We start from the raw sequence: 20,125 nt of genomic DNA, 5'->3' as shown, positions 1-20,125 counted from the left end.
CACTACAACTAAGCGACTTTTTTTTACTATTTGGCGACTTTTCAGACCCATCAAGTGAGCTTATTTTGAAAAGCGACTCGCGACAAATCTAGCGACTTTTTCTAGTGTTATTGGAGACTGAGGTGACTGAGGTCCTCAGCTTCCGTGAGCCCTGTCCCACAACACTCAGATTCCGTCCGAAATGGCGTTCTTCCCTCATATTCAATACGCCAAAGCAGTATAACAGGTAGTATGCCCGAGGTTATGAAAAGTGCCCAGTCGCCTACTGAAAGAACGCACTGTTTTAACGGTTGAGCACAACGTCCTGCATTGAAATGTAGTGCCTACTGTTTAACTATTCTCAGCCGGACACTACATTGCCCACAATGCATAGCGCACACAATGTCAACACCATTTATGTCTGGTGATAAATGATTTAAGAGGAACCAGCGAGAATACAGGAGGGATTAACTTTCTCTCGTTGCGTTTCAAAAGAGAAAACATGTCACTCAGTTTTCAATGGAAAACAAATTCCAACGTTCATTTACAGTGATGTCTGCCGTTCATGACACATAATGTGAACTAATTCACGTTCAAGTTCTTTATTTTAAAATATGTTGCGTTCAGTTCAACGTTCACGAAAAAAATGAGCATGTTCAATGAATGCGTTCTTTTGAACTCGTTCACGCACAATACTGGGTACAATCAGGGTTCGAATTACGGGGGGGATTGGGGGGGTCAGACCCCCCCGTTTAAGGCATCAACACCCCTAAAGGGGCAAAACCAATAATTTGGGGGGGGGGGGGGGGGGGGGGGGGGTCAAAACATTTAAATGTACTTCTCACATACAATGTTAAAAACTACAAAAAAAATGCAGTGAAATTTACACCCTGAAAAAAACTTAACCCCCCCAATTATCATTGTATAATTCGCACCCTGGGTACAATATTCGAAAATATATATGGCAGTAGCGAACCGTCACCATTAACTTAACAAGTCAGTAAGCGATTGGCTAAGGCAGCGTTATGGTAGCCAATCAGAGCCAGTGTTTTACACGCACGCCGAAGCACACCAGTGACACGACAAAAATGGAGAAGAGGCAGAAATGGCGAGTGGAGCAAACCGAAGAAAAATTAGCATTTTCAAGGTGGCGATATAAACATTATTTAAGAAAATACTTGAAGTTCCTGAATGTCTACCAGACTGGGTATTTGATTTATTTAATTAAGAATAGAAGTTTTATTGTTAAGTTTCCTTCAATTCGTTGTGAACAAACCAGTTGTCTCAGGTTGAGAGAATTTAAATTAATTTGATAGATGTAAATGCACTTTATATAGTGTAGCTGTTTATATTTTTTCTAAACAAAGATTTGGGATTTTAAAGGATTTTATCCTGCACTGGTCTGATGATGTGCAATAAATATCAAAAGTTAAACATCTTTCTGATCTACTCATTTCAACTGACTGTGAAAACTGCTTTTTCAAAAAATCCTTATTCATTGGCATATAACTTTTTTTAAACTGTAATGCAAATAGTTACTTTCCCTTGTAACGAGTTACTTTTATTAGTAATTAGTTATTAGTTACCAACTCAAGTTACTTTTTTGAACAAGTAATGAGTAACTATAACTAATAACTTTTTTAAAGTAACATTCTCAACACTGTTCATAAGTCAAATTTATAATTATTATAATAACACAACACAATTTTTATTTTTATTTTGGCAAAAGCTCCAAGTAAAGTGATAACTGAGTGAGTACTTTTCTAGAACCTGGTGAATTGTAATTGAAGGGTGCTTCGTTTAAATATGAGAATGCATGTTTGATGTGTTTCCATCTTTGGCGGAGAATTTTTGTAAGCAGATCTTACACACTGACTCATATAGCTTTGCTGACACTCCCTTTTTATTTGAAACAAATCCAAAATATTTAGCAGTGGTGTTTTCTTAGAAACCAGCTCGCTTGAATCACAACTGTATGTACAACCTTTACTCCAGAAACACTTCCGTTGTGTTGTGACTGAATTTGCAGCGCGTTTCTGAAATGACACGTTGTCATTTTGATACATTTGCGTATTTGCAGCGCGTTTTTCCTTTGCAGCGCGATGAACTTTCAGGGCCACCGTACAATTGTAACCCAAAATACAATCATATACAATCATAAAGCCTATTGTATATTGTGCTCTGTCACCTCAAATCTCACCGTGTGCAGTGCTAGACAAAGGCACGAGAAAACAGGGGCGTTTTCAGGTTGGACTTAAATGGACTTGACGCAGAGCGCTGACTGACAGGCGTAGCTGCCTTTATGATATAGTTCTGCATATGATATGACACTCCCTTACTGACCTGAAAATAAACCTTAGTAGATCACATAAGCAGATGAGTCGTGGACTGCTTGACCCATACCAACACTGATTCGCGTCATTTTGACTCTTGGCAAATAAGCTACATGACAGTTTAATATTTTGTCTCAACTGGATTTCTCTCCCACTCCACAGTGGACTTATACCAACATGTTTAATTTCACAGGAGATTCTGCCTAATAGGAAAATGGCATCCAAACTTTTGTCGGTCGAGATTTCTTATTGCCTTGTTTGCCACAACATCTTCCAGGGTCTGGTGCTCCTGTCCTGTGGTCACAAGGTCTGCGAGGTCTGCGCGTATCAGTTCTGCAACGGCGGAGGAGCCCAGCAGTGTCCGGTGTGCAGAGAGCGGACCGGCGAGATTTCGTTACTCGTTGGTGATCCCAGAAAGCGGCGCGAGTTTGTCCTACGAACCGAGCCAACGCCGACGCATTCCCCGTCATTCTGTGCTCTACACACAGGCAAAATCCAGTTTTTCTGTCTGGAAGATCAACGGTTTCTGTGTACAACATGTTGTAAAACGAAAGCGCATGAGAATCATGAATGGTGCGATATTGATATAGCCGCACGTCAGCTTAAGGTGAGAGCTGTCTGTGGCTGTCTGTGGTTTGTGGGCATTATAAACATTTATGTTTGTTCAGTATATGTCAAAATCTTCACTTTTATTTGGTTTGAAAAACAGCTACAGGAAAATGCGTATTTATCTTTTAATTCCTATTAATTGGTACTAAAAGGTGTTTTAAAAGGTCAAAGGGATAAAAATGATAAATGTGAGAACATTACTTGAATGTATAATCAAACTCACATTCAGTGGCATAGTGGAAAAGTCATGAGAATCAATAGAATGAAGACACTTTCTAAATATTTTTACATTGTACATTTAAACCCCCCCCCCCCACTCTCTCTCACGCTCTCTCTCTCTCTCTCACGCACACTCACACACACACACACACACACACACACACACACACACACACACACACAGACCCAGCCCCCAGTGCGTGGAGTGCCACTCACTGGAACCCCTGTTCATTTATTCTGCAGGAGAAACTCCAAACCACACTTAGACCCTTACAGAACAAACTTCAGGTCTTCAAAGGACTGAAATTAAACTGTGATCAAACTGTTATGCACATTAAGGTGAGCACTGCTGGTTGTCTTGAACTGATAATAATAATAAACTAAAGCTGTATAAAGCATGCTGTTCTCCTTTATGGGTGCTCTCTGCTGGCATCAGCATCAGGCCCAGAACACAGAGAGGCAGCTGAAGGCGGAGTTTGAGGAGCTGCATCAGTTCCTGCGAGATGAAGAGGCAGCCAGAATGGCAGCATTGAGGCAGGAGACAGAGCAGAAGAGACAGAGAGTGAAGGAGAAGGTGGAGGAGATGGAGAAAGACATGGCATCTCTTGCAGCTGTTATCAGCATCATAGGAGATGAGTTCAAAGCCGAAAGCATCTCATTCATGCAGGTTTGGCTTCTCTCCCAAATCAAAATTGCACGCACACAGGGCAGGACACCAAAACTGGAAACCAGAGGTTGTGTTTGACAAATATTTGTTGCCAGTGTTACACTCTGAGCACATCTGCACTGGCCCACCATGAAAAAGAAGAGGTGACAGCACTTTTAATTACTTCTTAAAAATTCATAGCCATTATGATCATTTGTGAAGCAAGTGTTTGTAAATACTGTAATTTCCACTCCTGTAAACTCCTGTGACTCTGAAAGATGGAACTGAATTTATTTTTGTTTGTTTCTTTGTTTTGTAGAACTTTAAAGAAACAGTTAAAAGGTCAGTAGTCTTTTTTGTTATATTTGTGAGGATGTGGCTAAGCCACATCGGCTTTCCAATTGGTCACCTTACATGTTGTTACCCATCAGTAAAATGAGCATTTACTGGACTTTTAGAATTGATTGACTTTTAATTGATTCCGCCACACTTTGCTCCAGTTGTAGCAGAGCTCAGTGCACTCTTCAGGATCCTCACATGGATCCAGGTGTGCTGATAGACGTGGCCAAGCACGTGGGCAACCTGAAGTTCAGAGCCTGGGAGAGGATGCAGGAGGTTATTCAGTGCAGTAAGTTCTTCTTCATAAGCCTACATATGAAATGGTACCACTTCTCCACCCCCCAAAGATACCATTTAAAATACTAAAAGTATCTTGGTGGATTGGATGTTATCCGCATCAAAGGTTCACAGTTTCTCCCCTTTGTCTCATTTTCTCTCATCAGCACCTGTGACTCTGGACCCAAACACTGCACACCCACTCCTCACCATTTCAGACGATCTGACCAGTGTGGAACGCACCTGCACAACACGTCACCTCCCTAATAATGCAGAGAGGTTTGATCAGCGTTACTGTGTCCTGGGCTCAAGGGGCTTCATCTTCGGCCCCCACACATGGGATACTGAGGTCTTAGATGCTGAGGAATGGGAGGTAGGCGTCACCACCGCCAGAGTCCCAAGGGGAGGAAAAACTCACTTGGACAGAGACACCTGGAGTGTCAGGTTTCGTCGCGGTGAGCACGAGGCATGTTGGTCAACAACAGCCGTCAAGCTTCGGCTGAAGGAGGGTGTGCAGAGGGTCAGAGTGTATCTCAATTGCAGGAGGGGTGAGGTGGCATTCTCCGATCCTCTTTCAAACACACAGCTGTTTACTTTTAACCATTCTCTTACTGAGAAACTCTTTCCTTTCTTCATCTGTCCATGCAAACACTCGGTGCTAAGGATATTACCGGCATTCATTAATACTGAACTGAACAGTTTAGAATCAGACTAGCTAAAATCTTTAGTATGGTTATTAGTATGGTGAGCAGTATGTTTCCAATAAACATGAATAAAACAATTAAGTCAAACAAAAATAGAGGTTAAAAATAAAGAGAAAATGCCATTGGTAAGGTCTGTTTGGTTATTTGCACTAGTCCATTTCAGACGCTAGGCGGCAGTCTTTGCCCTCAGATTTTGGCTGTGTGAGCAACAATCGGTGTTCTTTCTCAGAAGTTCAGCCTTTATTATGATCCTTATCGTCCTCGGCTGTGGACAGGGAAAGGGTTACATTTGGTGGCGCTCTTTCTCCCTTGAATCTTTCCCCGAGTTCTCCCAGCCCAGTAAAAAAGAAAGAAAAGAAAAGAGGGGGAAAAAGCAACCGCTCGAGGATGTACCGAGGATGTTGTCTGGATTTTGGGGGGGGATCGGCTGTAACGACCTGCACCATATGAGTAGATAACGTCCAAAATGTTGGAAAGGAGCATTATCGCACGCAACCATTTAGTCCAATAGCCGTTCCGATCTGTGCAGGAGACATCTTTATTTCCTTTTAGTTACAATAATGCGTCGCACGGACATCAGCAGGTCTGTCGTGATCGTGCTCTGTCTTTTAGGATGCAATATCTGGAAAGCTCTAACTAAGGCTTTGCAAGAAGATAGTCACGCCAAAGGTGAGTGGGGTCACTAATGGTAATACCACAGAAAAGTTTTTGATTTTTTGCGATGTCACTGAAGATGTTGATAAACAACGAGGGCGACACGAGGCGGTTTTGCGACGTGCGGACGTGATATTTGAAGTGCCGGAGTGAAACGTGCTCGGTTCTGTCCACAACAAAGCTCGCCCGGCGAGGACGGCGGGCTCGGTCTGCGCCTCGTAAAAACTACCGTAGCCACCGAGCTAGCTTACTGGCTAGCTGTCAGAGAAAAGTATTAACCAGCACCGAAGGAAATAAGCGTGTTTAGAGTTTAACCCGCTTAAATATTAGCTGTATCCATATTTGTATATTTTGCAGCCGTGTAGCTGCGTGCAGGATAATTGTGTTTGCAACACCCATCACAGCAGGCTGGGCCGCTCCGGGCTTCATGCTGGCGCTCTCCTGGTCATCACCTAAATGGATATTTCTTATATATATATATATATATATATATATATATATATATATATATATATATATATATATATATATATATGCGCTTAAGTTGGATAGCTGTTATAGCTAGCGCACACGCAAAATGCGCTTCAACGAGTGAATGTTTGGGAATAAATGGTTAGCTCCATTATTTGTAGTACTCATTAAAGGATGGATAAGTGGACGAGAAGTTATCCAGTGTGTTAATTTTGCGAGATGCTGAACGTTTTGGTTACACATTCGCCCCGACTACGTACAACTGCCTGTCTCGAGTGACCCAAAATGTGCGGGCATTCATTTTTAATAGTGCAAATACTTTTGCAAATCGTCAGCTTTCATCTTTCTCTTCTACACCATTGGCTTTATTTGTTAAGTCGCCCCTCCCCCTCACCCCTCACCCCTCCCCCTCCCCGTCTTGGAGCTGCGCTCGAGCTGCCGAGCACGTGGGTGCGCGCGCGCGGGCGGGCGGGCGCGCGCATGGCTGGATGTGGGCCACCCCTCCTGTCGTGGCGTCGCCGCCTCACAGGACTCTCCTGCGCCTTCGCCACCCAGAGCCTCGTCCCGAAGTGCAGTGTCTTTAGTTTTGAAGCACAGGGCAGTCCTTGTGTGTGAGGCGGACCGTTGGTCAGTGCCCGTTTATTGTCAGGTCTCGCTACCCCCCCACAGATACGACGTTTTAATGGTATCTGGCCGCAGGTTTCCTGCCATCAGGAACTGTGTTTCAAACAATGAGTGTTAAGAAATTAGCTACTGCTGTGGAAAGAATAAACGGCTGTAAATTCATTATGGAGGCAGATGGTCAGGGGTGCGGTGGGATACGAACTGTACACGATTCAACATATTTATCAGCTGGTATGAAAACTGTTAATATCTTAAACGTCTTATCAAAATCATGGGCTACATTTTAAGGCCATGCGATAATTGGTTCTTCAGGCCAGTCAGAAACATGGGAATTTGCCACCAGAATTTCTTTGAAGTTTCAGTGGTACTCTGGCATAATTTAATCTTTTGTGGAGCCAAATTTGATTAAACGGCCATAAACAGTGTGATATTTTGAGTTAATGTAACTTCTTGATTGAAGTTTGTATACACGTGTTTGTAATCAGTGATAGGTGGTATGTCTTAAAATATGGTTATTGATCATGAAAATTTAGACTGCAGCCACAACAGTGAATTACATAGTGCTACAAATACCACATGTGGATTTGCAACAAATACGTTGCTAGGTTACACTGTGATTGTGATTTGGCTTTCAATATATTTGAAACATTAATTTTGAATTAGATCTACAAAAAGATATTTGAGACCCTGGGTGTGGTATGGTGTTAACTTGCATTTTTTTAAAACTAAATAATTTTCATTTGTTTGATTTTGTTAATACTGTCATTAATCAAAACACAAATGGAACTTCAGCCTGAGATGTCTGAGAATGTCTGTCAAATGATCAAAATGGTAAGAAGCAGACAAGACTTCAGCGGTTATGGTCTGTTAGAGGTTTCTGTTGCATATATTGTGCAGACCAGGATGGAGGGTTTCACCTGTGTCATTCAGTTCTTCCTGTGTTTTCCTGCTTCTGTAACATATCTATGGTTGGGTTTGCATAATCAAAGCTTACTTACTTGAAGCTGAGACTTCATGGAAAATGAGGGTTCGTTTCCTTTAAAACACTTAAGACTCTGTCTTTATAGTCTGGAAGAGAGTTGGGCAGTTGGTCTCACATCTGGAAAAGTCGTTTTTCTTCTGAAGAGGAAGGGCAAATGCTGCACAGGCCTTATTGTTTTATGTGATACAGAACATGGAGCCCAAGAGCCCAGATCCTGGAGGACGCTGCTGGTTCTGGATCTGTGTTACTGGGCTATGGCACAGGCATACTGCAAACGTTATTCTGTGAATCGTTATTATGAAAAAGGGTTAGTCTGTCTGTCCATGTAAGAACCCGACCGAATGCTCAATTTGGTCTTCGGTTAGGTGTGTGTGTGTGTGTGTGTGTGTGTGTGTGTGTGTGTTAGGCTACATGTTTGTATTTATCCAAAAAGCAAGCATGGATCAGTTATTGGTGATAAGAAGATGGATGATAATAATAATAGTAGTAATAACGGATAATAAAATAATATAATGAACAATGTTAATATAACAAATAGTTTTAACAGAATTTGCCTAACGTCATGAATGGCCAATATGGATGGAGATGCAGGTCAGCTACCCAACATGTCATGGAGCAGAACATAATGCACTGGCAGATCACTGTGTCCAGCTGCGCTGCATGATACCTCCTTCCTCCGCAACAGGACCCACCCCTGCATGTCCTCACACTAAAGAACCTACCTTGGTACCAGCCGGGAATCAGCTTTTAGGGTTTCAGAAGCTGTTTATTTTGGTGGAAACACGGTTCCAAATTAGGGTCACGAACCAAAACGGTACCGGTTCCACATTGGTGTAAAATGGCTCCCAGAGTGGTAGGTGAGAGACAAGAATACAGCATCTGCTCTCCCTTATGGTGCAGAAACCACAAAAAACCCTGAAAATGAGGAGTTGTACATTAACTGGTCGTGTGACTTCTGATGTGCTGGAAATGCTTTTCTCTCTCTCTCTCTCACACACACACACACACACACACACAAACACAGACATTTTAACCTTCTACAACCTTGAGTACCTCCACTGATCAATAACTTTTTTTTTTTGAGGAGGCAGCATGCATTCATTGCACAGATTGATTTCTTGGGTCACTACTGGATACGAGATCCTGTTCTCGCAGCGATGGTGGGCACGTCTCAAGGTCTGACGGAACTGCCCTCTTGATCCCCGTGTCACATTCTGGATTGCTCTAAAAGTCATGGAGCGCTACATCTACGCACACTGCAAAGGTTTCTGTTGCTTTGACGATTCGGCAGCTGACGACTGATCCCTGCGTTCAAGAGCAGGAAACCCATGCAATGCAGAGACCCTTCAAAGTGAGATGAATAAGGTGTTCATATCTGCTACGCCAGCCAACTCGTCTTTGTGTTGCTGACTTGTGATTGGCTCCCAGCGGACAGTGCCCCGCCTCCCGCTGTGGCTCCTGGTTCTGTCATCCCTAGACACAGCCTGCAATACTTCCTCTCTAAAGCACTCGCCCCATGTAGCCTAAACAAACACTCTGCAAAACATTAACAAGAGTTGTGCAGGTGGATATTTCCTCCTCTTTCCACTCCCCTGTGTCATAATATGACTGAGTTATACCTGTTGAGATATTGATTTGTTATTTTTATTTTTCTAGATTTAGCTATGAAAGCATATGTCTTTAAAGGAGAGTTTTTCCTGGAAGAGTTCCTACACAGCTGTATTGAACACATTAGAGCACACAGTGGTGGTTCTGTTTCCTGTTAATCAGGGCTTAAGCAGTGAGAAAAGTTGGGCCACTGTTTTGCTTTTGTTTGCAAGCTGTGACAGCTCCTCTCTATTTTTTTCTAGAAACCCCCTGAGGTAATGTTTACCTATCTGTTTACCTACCAGTGACATGGCTTCCAAAATGTCCGATACTGTCAACAGAGCTGAAGGAATAAACGAGAGCTAATGGGAGGGGCCAGTGGGAGGGACCAGGTCACAGAATTTGCACTTTGTTTTGCCAGCAGGGTAGACTTTGCTGTCTATTAACACACTTGAACATACATGGAGGAACTCAGTACTCAGGATTGCTGACTGAGTGTTGTTTTTTGTTGTTTGTTTGTTTGTTTTCTATAAGAATAAAGGTTGCAACACCTGGCAGTCCTGATCCTACGCTAAAGACGAACTGGCTAATACCTGAGGCTCTGAAGGCATGAGCTCAAACAGCTTGTCTGATGATGTAAAAATCAAGAAAGCTTTTGATCATAGTCTTGTGATGACTTATTTGTTCAGATAGTCGTTACCCAAGTACCTGAATACTTCACTGTTTTATGTACAACACTTGTCAAATGCGATAATCAAATGTGTACAGGTCGCTTAAATAATTCAATAATCTCAAATAAATACAAGCCAAGGTTTAAAATGAATAAACCACCAGAGTGAGAGGCGTCTTGGTAAAACACTTTCCGGTCCTGCGTGCAGATGTTGTGATGGTCTGATGTGTGAAGCCACCACTACCACAGTGGGTTGTAGAGGCAGTGTGGTCAGCTGACTCACTGGCCCTCGCTGCTGCACAGAGGAGTGTCCAGGCTTAAGAGCCTTGTGCAGAAAGCCCTTTGCTACTTGATGGTCTACCCCCTGGGAGATGCTTCAGGTCAGTTGGATTACAGACCAAGAACAGCTTCTAGCCCAGAGCCGTATGTGAATGCAACATTACCAAACACCAACAGTGACTGGGACCTGTGTGCATTTACACACTAGGCTATAGCACAATTTTAGACCACTGTATGTAAATTTGCGTTCATACTAGTGGCACCTTATTCATGTATTTTTGTCACTTTAAAAGACTGAACCTTGCTTGTTTTCTGAGAGGCCAAACGAGGCAGTTTCCTCCATTATCATTACCCACCATTTTAACTATGGTGCAGCATCTTTTACCAGCATCTTTTATTTTTATTTATTTATTTTTTGCGGTAAACTCAAACTCAAAGTTTTCCATCTTAGAAGTGAGTCATTATCGTGCTCAGGCTTTGAGGACTCTGATAAGTTCCTTTGGTGAGGGCTCTGATGGTGTAGGCCACACACCTCCAACTACTGCTACAGCTGTGGTGAACTCCAGCTACCCGAATCACTGTAGAAAGTGGACTTTCCTCTCCATCCACTTCCTCTCCATTCCTCTCCATCTTTGCTGTTCTCCTGTTCACTTATGGCCTAGCGCACCTCTCTGTGTTCCCCTCTGTGATTGGTCTCCAGTCCAGCCAATGACCATGTGGACATACTGGTAGTATTGATGAAGGTTATAAGGCCATCTGCCTATCCATTTAGTTGTTTTTTTTTGCCAGATAATGGCCACCAGTGGATGAATCGTCACAATTAGCTGTTCATTTAGGACAAATTTGCCCTATAAATCTTCAGAGGCTTCACCCAAGAAGCCTGTAAGGCTGTGACTGCTTGATTTTATGATGTCAATGCGTTGTGACCTAATACCAACACCTCGGACCAGTGCCAGCCTCCTGTTTTGCGTGCAGGTTCTGGGAACTGCTCCTATGTGCATGTAGTCTCTACCTTTCGAGATCAGAGACTGAAGGCAGGGGGACTTCCCAAGGGAAGAGTGGGCGGTCCTTCGTGAGGACACACCCCCAGGAAGCCGGGGCAGGGGGCTGAACCACAAAGTGTGTCCATGGAGTGCCTGGCATTGTACGCGAGGATTTTGAAACTATCCCGCTGAGAGAAACAATAGAGCAATCGGGTACAGCTGCATGGGGGACACAGATGGTTTTTAGGAGAGAAGAAGAAGGGGAAAGTGCATCCAATTACACAAAACATCTCCCTGCTCAAAGCCTGTCCATCCTGGCTGTGAGCTGATTATCAACCCTGCCCATGGTAGCACACCATGACAATGTACTAGCTAGATGGACCGTGTAAACGCTGGCCAGTAGTTATAAAGAGTAATGGCGCGGATCTGTGTGTCCTTCCTCTCTGATAAAACATCTGCGTGAGATGGGCTTTCCTGAAAACGTGCTTCCCTCCTACTGTTCTGCTGCAGGGTCAAACGGACCGGGCAGAACTCCGTTTGGTTCTACTGTACACAGCAGAGGCAGCGTTAACAGTTTGATGTGGGCCATTGGAAAGAAACACCATGAGTCAGCAGAACTGATTCTGGTCCGTCCAGAGCGGAGCAGAGTCCCACATGCGTGGTCTCTCCCATCCGCTCTTCCGACACACTCTCCTGATTTTTCAGCATTGGGCGGGATGATTTTAACAGTGGGTGGTGTGTGCTTTGGGAGCTGGTGGGGATTCTTTTATGAGTCATTATGAGGCAGTTTCATTCCTCTCAAATAGTGTTCAGCTGTGGAGAACTTTGACTCTTAGCAGGAAAAAAGGGAATGCAAAGATGTTTTTTGAGTTGTTGATTTATACTACAGGAGTCCTAAGAAGTAGCTCTTGACAAGTGTCTTTACTACTGTGGGGTCCAGTGAATACACGGCCATGTAGGACTGCTTCAAGCCTCTCCATATGTTTTCTTTTTCCACAAGCGTTGCACTGGAAACAAGGGCCGTGGAGTATGTGTGGTGGAAACAGGTTCTCATCATAATTATGAGATGGTTGTTGTCGCTAAACATCTCCAGTCTCTGTGTGTTTCTGGCTAGATAGACAATCACAAACCAACGATATCTTTAGTCCATCCTACCTGGGTTGTGTTTCCCAATAATGCACGATCTCAAAGATTTACAAACAACTTTAAGAACGATGCAACTTTAAGAACGCCAGTTTTACGAGTGTTTCCCAAAAGCCTTCTTAGTCTCCAAATTTATGAACAAGTTTTAAGTAGTTCTTTGTTGACTCTGCATCTACGCTGGAAAAGCTCTGCTTGTCGAAAACCGAATCACCGATTTAAGAAATAAATTAATAAGTAATTACACTTACACTCTTCAATTAGTATTCGTATCGCATATCAAGCCTATAAATGCACACACAAATAACGTTTAACGTTACATCAGTTAAACGGCACCACACACCTTATTTATTTTTCGAGTGGTGAGTGAAATGTAAATTTCACACCAATGAATGCAAGTTCATGGAAGTCTAGATTATGTTTATATAACAAACAACAAACGCACAAAATACACACAAAATGTACAAAATACACGCTTTTGGCAAAAAAACTTTTTTCATTTGCTTTTGTGTTTTGTGGCAGCCTGGTAAAGTCATTCTCTCCTGGTCCTTCAATGCAGGAGTAAGAGTAAGAGTAGATACGTAGATACTCCACGTAGATACTCCACATAGATACTCCACGTAGATACTCCACCAGCACATGCACCATCCCAGCTGCTCCAGATTAAGGAGTCAGGGGTACTGTCAGGTCACAGTGTCCATAAAGATAACTTGGTGGTTGTATAAGACATGTACATTCACCTTTATGCAGTGGTGTACGTTTCATTTAAAATGTTTCACTGGGGAGGGGGGGGGGCACCGCTCATATCACCACATCACCCAAACTAAGAGTAAGAGTATGAGTACTAGTATGTAGTTTTGTAGTTTGAGCAGGACTTATTGGGTGGGGACATGTACTCTTATGCCTTTATAACAGGGCTCAAGAAGCTGAGAGTGTGTATGACGATCATTGTGCCATTCACTGCACTGACAATTCCAGGAATGCTTCTAATTATATGAAAACCTATTTTGATTTCATGTCAAGAATCTGTAGTATTGGAAATGTTCTATATATTGGTGCATGGCACATCACTGCTTTAGTGACAACATACACACACTGGGAATCAGCAACTTTGCTTTGATCATGAGCAACGCAGGAGTCTGCAGAAATTCATCATTGGTGTCAATTTAGTCTGGCCTTGCTGAATGTTACCTATACAAGTTAATGTTTAAATCGGTCAATTTGATCGGTTAAGTCATGTCAAGCTTATTAGGCTAACTGTAGTCATTTCTTTTCAGATACTGTAATGTAGGGGTGTGATGAGACACTCAGCTCACGAGACGAGACACGATATTGGGTTCACGAGAACGAGACGAGACGAGATTTTAAGAACACTAAAATTACAAATTATATGACTGGACAACAGTCTTATTTAACGGAGTTACACATGCATTTTGAAATGTTTTATTATAACTCTTAACATGCATTATGTTGGCATGAACTTTTAATAAACTTCTTCCTCTACAAATTGAAATTTAAAAAATTTTCATAAAAGTTAAAATTAAAATAAATAAGATTAAATATTTCTCCTTTTTTCAAGCGCAAACAATATTACAGTGAGTCCTCGCTTAATGACGGTGCTGGAGACTGAAAGGTCCGTCATAAAGCAGTTTTCGTCATTAAGCGTGACCCTAGATTTAGATACGCTTTGATCATAAATACAGTATAGAAAAAAACGAACAAAGTTCTCGTGCGTACAGCGTGAGAAAGAGCGATCTGGTGCCGAGATGCGCTTATCGTACACAACACTCCACTACACTCCACAACACTCCACTACACTCCACAGCGATGCCACTGCTCCTCCGCGCACCGCACAAAATAAAATAAAAAGTTGGTCATAACTCTGATCTGTCATTAACCAGACCCGTTAAGCGGGGACTCACTGCATTATGTGCAAAACAAAAAGTTATTCTCTGTCAATACAGAGTGCAAATAGTGCAAACAGAGCCTGACCAAGTATGTCACTGAATTTGCTGCAACTACACTGCCATGTTCATTTTTAAGAATATTAGCATCCTCACACTGTTCCCGATATCCTTTGCTGTTTCAACTTGCCAAAGCGCCGTTCTATCCCTGCTACCTCTGTTCAAGTGAGATATGTTGATTTGAGTACTGAGCTGTGGTGGTGCTGTAAATGTCTCTGCATCCTGCTCGTATTAGTCGCGGTGTACAGCATTATTTTCATACAATGTTTGCATATGGTCCACGTCTTATCAGTCACTCTTGCCATTTATCATTTCCGCCGGATACCCAAAATGCTGCCAAACAAATGATTTGAAAGTGGCGGGGGCACGTCATTCTGGCTGCTTGCTGGATCACAAATCTCGTGAGACAGATTTTTAACGCAACGAGAAATCTCGCGGAGTTACATCTCGCGAAATTTTGTGACACAAGATCTCATGACACCCCTACTGTAATTCATTTATTTATTCGAATTTAATACTACTACATTAGAAAAGGCATTTTATTCAACTGAAATTATTAAATTAAACATACATCATCAAATCATCTCATGCACTTCTATCAAGTTATCATCACTGTTCAGGAAACACTTCTTAAGTACTAGGGTACAAAGTACTTAACATTACAAACATTTTGGGAAACGCACCCCTGATCATGGTTAGCTAACTATACTGAGAAATCCATGCAGGTAAAAGGGCCCTTGGGCCCGGAAAAGCGGCCGTGTAGACAATCTGGTTTTGTTTGTTCTTTATTTGTGTTATTAACCTCTGGCATTTGTGTTATGTACAGTTCACCCCCATTCAGTTATGTTTTTTTTTTATTTATTGCCATCAGCTATGGATCATAAAGTTGGCAGCTTTAATTAATGAGTCTCTGGCTACCCAAACCAGATAGATACCTTTTTAAATTAGAATAGAATAGAATGTCTTTTATTGACATTATTTGTTATCCTGTGTAACCCATACTAACGTAACCTACAGAGCCTTTGCCATAGTGATGAATGTGCACCATAAGGCGTGTTGTTTGTGTTCTGTGTTGTCCTTTCATGCCACTATTCCACTAATTCATAGGTATCATATCGGTTCACCTGCTGTGCTTTCTATTGGATTATGAGCACTCTGAAGTTTTCTTGCTGGTTTCTAAAGGGTCTTCGGGTGCTGCTGCTGTGGTAATGAGGTATTTTAGTGTTCCTGCATGAATAACAACAATTAAACTAAATTACCCCCTCATTCAGAAGGCTCAGTCTTATGCCTTATTGTTTTGGGTTTCTCGTCCTCCCTCTCGCTCCCAAGGTAGTAATTTAGCCAGTTTGCATTGTGTGCCAGCATCCCAGACTCTTGGCAGATGTGGCCAGGTCCCGTCAACTACTTTATTGGCAGCCACAGCGAGGAGACGGACCGGCCACCCCATCACACCCTCCAGCCTCACGTCAGGTCAGGGAGCTGTCCAGGAGAGCAGCAGAACCAGCTGCGTGGAGAGTTATGGGTTTTGGAGGGGAGAGAGAGAGAGAATAAGAGAGGGAAGGGGAGAGTGAGACGTGGGGAGAATGAGAGAGAGAGAAGAGGAGAGTTGGAGAGAGATGGGGAGAATGAGAGACAGGCGGGAGAATAAGAGAGAGAATGGGAGAAAGAGAGAATAAAGAGATGAGTGTTGGTGGCTGACAGGTTTATGGCCTTGGCAGGTCATCTTTCTCTTGCCATCTGAAAACTTCCTCTGCGCAAAGCATCAATTTTCTGGGTTTTGTTTGTTTTCTTGTTTGTTTTTGTTTTTCCAACCTGTGATTCGGCAGCAAGCAAGTGTCACTGCACACAGGGCCACAGCCCTCATTGTTAACCAAACAGCCCACACAATGCCCTCCCTGCCATCTGCCTCAAACACACCGTTCAGGTGCACGTGGCTACGTTTGTGCCTGTTTTGCCTACCGGTCGCTCATTGTAGGTACGCGTCTAAACATCCTGCTCCTGTACCTCGATCCTGTTGTATGAGTTGTTTTTCTGCAGACGTGTTCCATCAAGACCTTGCTGTGGAACTTGTTGTGTGGGTGGTTGTATTTGTCTTCTACCCTTTATGTTAGCGTTGTTATGTGTGGGTGTGTACATCATCCCAATCTCTCATTCTTGCCTTCTGTCATTTTCCTCAATGCTTTAGGACTCGAAGTGCCCCAGTAATATCCCATTGTGATGCAATGGGGTGGAAGTCAGGCTAAGCAGAATTGCGTAGGCAGAGTTCTTTGGTGGCGTTCTCTTAATGGCTATGTGAGATACCACCAAGGTTTTGGCCAAGAGCATCCTTTGTGCAGGAGTGCTGTCCTTGATGGCCATGTCATGAAGAGAAGGATGGATTACTAACTGGCACACAGGGAGGTTCGCTATCATTAGATGTCTGTATTGCATCCAAACCCTTTGTCATTCCTGTAATGTACTTTACATCAGTGAATGTGGAGAAGAAGCAGATAGCAGTAACCTTGTGTACCCTTAGCAGCGTTACCCATAGCATACAATCAGGCCCAAAGCTCTGTCCAAAAGCATACAGTCATTCCCAAGTCCTGTCATTCTGTACACACCAGCTCCATAATCACAACTGCCCAGGGTATAACTTATAAAAATACACATTTCTTTTATTTAATGTAAAAAATATTGTCCACTTGACAATTCCTCAAATAGTCCTAATATGTTGCATGCACAATATTAACAAAATATGATATTGTGATTATTTTGTTAAATATTACATTTACAGTGTGCTTCACAGTATCTTATAAACATATTAGTGGCATGCTTAGACTAACCTGAAGGATTTTGTAAAAAAAATTGTGAATTGTGTCCTCAGAAATCAATAAATCAGAACCAATAAAATCAAAAGGAGTTTGCAACGCTGATTTGGCTCAGTGACATTGTGACCTGTTGTGATATCAATACTGATGTCACGTATGACCGTGTCCCCCTCCGTTAGCTGTCACTCCGAACCCCTCGTGTCTGTGTTCCGTACCTGTTACCCCGCCCCACTCGTTTGTCTCTGTGATTACCTCGTTAGTTCCCACGCCCCTTGTTATTACCGTCACCTGCCCCTTGTTTAATGTCATTGTATTTAAGCCCCTGAGTCTCCCTTGTCCTTTGTCTGGTATTTTGATATTTTGGATGTTTGACTGTTTGCTCGTATACCTGGCCGTAGTGTGTTCTTGTTTTGTGATTCATTGTCTGTTCTCGTGTTCCCCTGTCGTCGTTATGCCCGTGTTCGCGTGTTATTCGGACTGCCCTCCTGTTATTGACCCTGCCTGGCAAAGCGATGACGATTATGGTATTCCCTTCAATAAATCTCGCTCTTCTCAGCGATTGTGTCCGTCTCCTCGCTCCGTGGCGCGAGCCACGTTACAACTGACAATGGCAATATTGCGATAAAAATGAATAAAATGAATAAAAATATTCAAAAATATATATAAAAAAGTAATCTTACTAAATAGTGTTCCATTTGAACAAAATAGTGTCCCATTAAATAACCTCCCAAGAACCCGGGAGCTATCAGAAGCTTTAGCAGCTTAACAGTTCTCCTTTCTTGCCAAGGTGGTAGGAACCAGTCTCCTAAATGTTTAGAAGCAGCTTGTTTGTGGGCCACAGAGCAGTATTGAACATTTTCCACAGGAAGAGTACTTTTGCACCGACTTCCTTGACAAGCTTGAGGTTCCTAAAGGAAGGAAACACTGGCTTTTGTTTTCACAGCTTGTTACCATTGGCTAATAAGCAGAAAATGGTCAGGTTATCTCAGTGGTGATTGGTGGTTTTCCGCTAGAGCCCTCTTAGGGGTTCTCACAGAGACAAGCCTTAAGAACTGAATTTTTCCCGTTCAACATACCAAAGACGAGAGCACTTCACGCATTATTAATCAGCATATAATGAATATTCTTAATGGATGTCGTTACGTTTCGCTTCACCACACACTCATTTCTGTTCTGAGAGGGTGAAAACCTTGGCTTACATAAAATGGATTTCATGGTAATTGTTAGTCTGATATTTTACTTCTCGCAGTGTGTGTAAATGTCGGCATGACTTGTTTTCTCCCTTTGCAGCATTGTTCTGAGTCCACTTGTATTAGCATCTACAAGTCTATGTTGTTTATTGTTGGTTTGTGTTCACTGAGCAGAGGGGTAAGATGGTTTTGGTCTGACTGTAGTGTGGGTTGGTTATTTGGAGCAGAGGTAATGACTGTAATGTGTATTATCTTTTCTCTGAGCAGAGATGTGTGATGCTTTTATTCTGACTGTAATGTGTATTATCTTTTCTCTGAGCAGAGGTGTGTGATGGTTTTATTCTGACTGTAATGTGTATTATCTTTTCTCTGAGCAGAGATGTGTGATGCTTTTATTCTGACTGTAATGTGTATTATCTTTTCTCTGAGCAGAGGTGTGTGATGCTTTTATTCTGACTGTAATGTGTATTATCTTTTCTCTGAGCAGAGATGTGTGATGCTTTTATTCTGACTGTAATGTGTATTATCTTTTCTCTGAGCAGAGGTGTGTGGTGGTTTTATTCTGACTGTAATGTGTATTATCTTTTCTCTGAGCAGAGGTGTGTGATGCTTTTATTCTGACTGTAATGTGTATTATCTTTTCTCTGAGCAGAGGTGTGTGATGGTTTTATTCTGACTGTAATGTGTATTATCTTTTCTCTGAGCAGAGGTGTGTGATGCTTTTATTCTGACTGTAATGTGTATTATCTTTTCTCTGAGCAGAGGTGTGTGATGCTTTTATTCTGACTGTAATGTGTATTATCTTTTCTCTGAGCAGAGGTGTGTGATGCTTTTATTCTGACTGTAATGTGTATTATCTTTTCTCTGAGCAGAGGTGTGTGATGCTTTTATTCTGACTGTAATGTGTATTATCTTTTCTCTGAGCAGAGGTGTGTGATGCTTTTATTCTGAATGTAATGTGTATTATCTTTTCTCTGAGCAGAGGTGTGTGATGCTTTTATTCTGACTGTAATGTGTATTATCTTTTCTCTGAGCAGAGGTGTGTGAGGCTTTTATTCTGACTGTAATGTGTATTATCTTTTCTCTGAGCAGAGGTGTGTGATGCTTTTATTCTGACTGTAATGTGTATTATCTTTTCTCTGAGCAGAGGTGGCGCTGAAGGTTCACCTGAGTGATGCCAGCACTCACCAGCCGGTTTCAGGAGTCACTGTGGAGATTTTCACCAACCACACCCCTGTTGCCAGGGAGGTCTCTGGCGAAGACGGCAACATATTCATCAGGATCCACTATCGTCTGGGCGACCTGCTTGTAGTCACAGCAACCAGGCGTGGCTATGTGCCCAGTTCTACGCCATGGCGACCAACCAGGCTACCCGGTAACATCTCTCTTCCGTTACTTTACATTCATGTCGGTCCTATTGTTTTGTGTTTAAGCTCTTCTAAGTGGGATTAGGCAGTCAGCTTCTTTAATGTTAAAAATATCAAGTCGTGAGGAACACTTGCTACCTCCCCGGGGTCTCCCTGGAGACCAGTGAAATTTAGGGTTGCTGGAAAATGGAGCGCTCTGCTATAGCTAAAGGGATTAGTGTTCTAAACAAGGCCAGAGTAAACCACAAACGCGTACATGCAGGCACGTTTATACACACACACACACGCACAGCCAGACTGTC

General features: G+C 42.6%; 2 protein-coding genes across 3 annotated transcripts in view; both read left to right on the top strand.

Moving 5' to 3' along the window:
* The first annotated feature begins 2,356 nt into the window (after nt 1-2,356).
* LOC143518274 (E3 ubiquitin-protein ligase TRIM35-like) lies at nt 2,357-5,187 on the top strand. The gene is made up of 6 exons (XM_077010728.1): nt 2,357-2,919; nt 3,384-3,479; nt 3,577-3,807; nt 4,106-4,128; nt 4,287-4,414; nt 4,569-5,187. The coding sequence occupies exons 1-6, from the start codon at nt 2,527-2,529 to the stop codon at nt 5,114-5,116; spliced, it is 1,419 nt and encodes a 472-aa protein (XP_076866843.1). The 5' UTR covers nt 2,357-2,526; the 3' UTR covers nt 5,117-5,187.
* A 167-nt stretch (nt 5,188-5,354) lies between these two features.
* Nucleotides 5,355-20,125, top strand: part of fam171a1 (family with sequence similarity 171 member A1) — a 26,413-nt gene continuing 11,642 nt past the window's right edge. Inside the window, exons 1-2 of one of the 2 annotated variants that reach the window (XM_077012929.1) lie at nt 5,355-5,774; nt 19,604-19,831. In XM_077012929.1, coding sequence (XP_076869044.1) covers nt 5,666-5,774; nt 19,604-19,831 — 337 coding nt within the window. In that variant the 5' untranslated portion in view covers nt 5,355-5,665. Of the gene's footprint in view, nt 5,775-18,295; nt 18,483-19,603; nt 19,832-20,125 lie in introns of those variants that run through there. The other variant, XM_077012930.1, reaches the window with a different exon arrangement.

The sequence above is a fragment of the Brachyhypopomus gauderio genome, chromosome 7 (assembly GCF_052324685.1).
Source record: "Brachyhypopomus gauderio isolate BG-103 chromosome 7, BGAUD_0.2, whole genome shotgun sequence".
In the NCBI taxonomy this organism is placed as follows: Eukaryota; Metazoa; Chordata; class Actinopteri; order Gymnotiformes; family Hypopomidae; genus Brachyhypopomus; species Brachyhypopomus gauderio.
The sequence above is the reverse complement of the archived record's forward strand: the minus strand, read 5'-3'. Positions and strand labels throughout refer to the sequence as shown.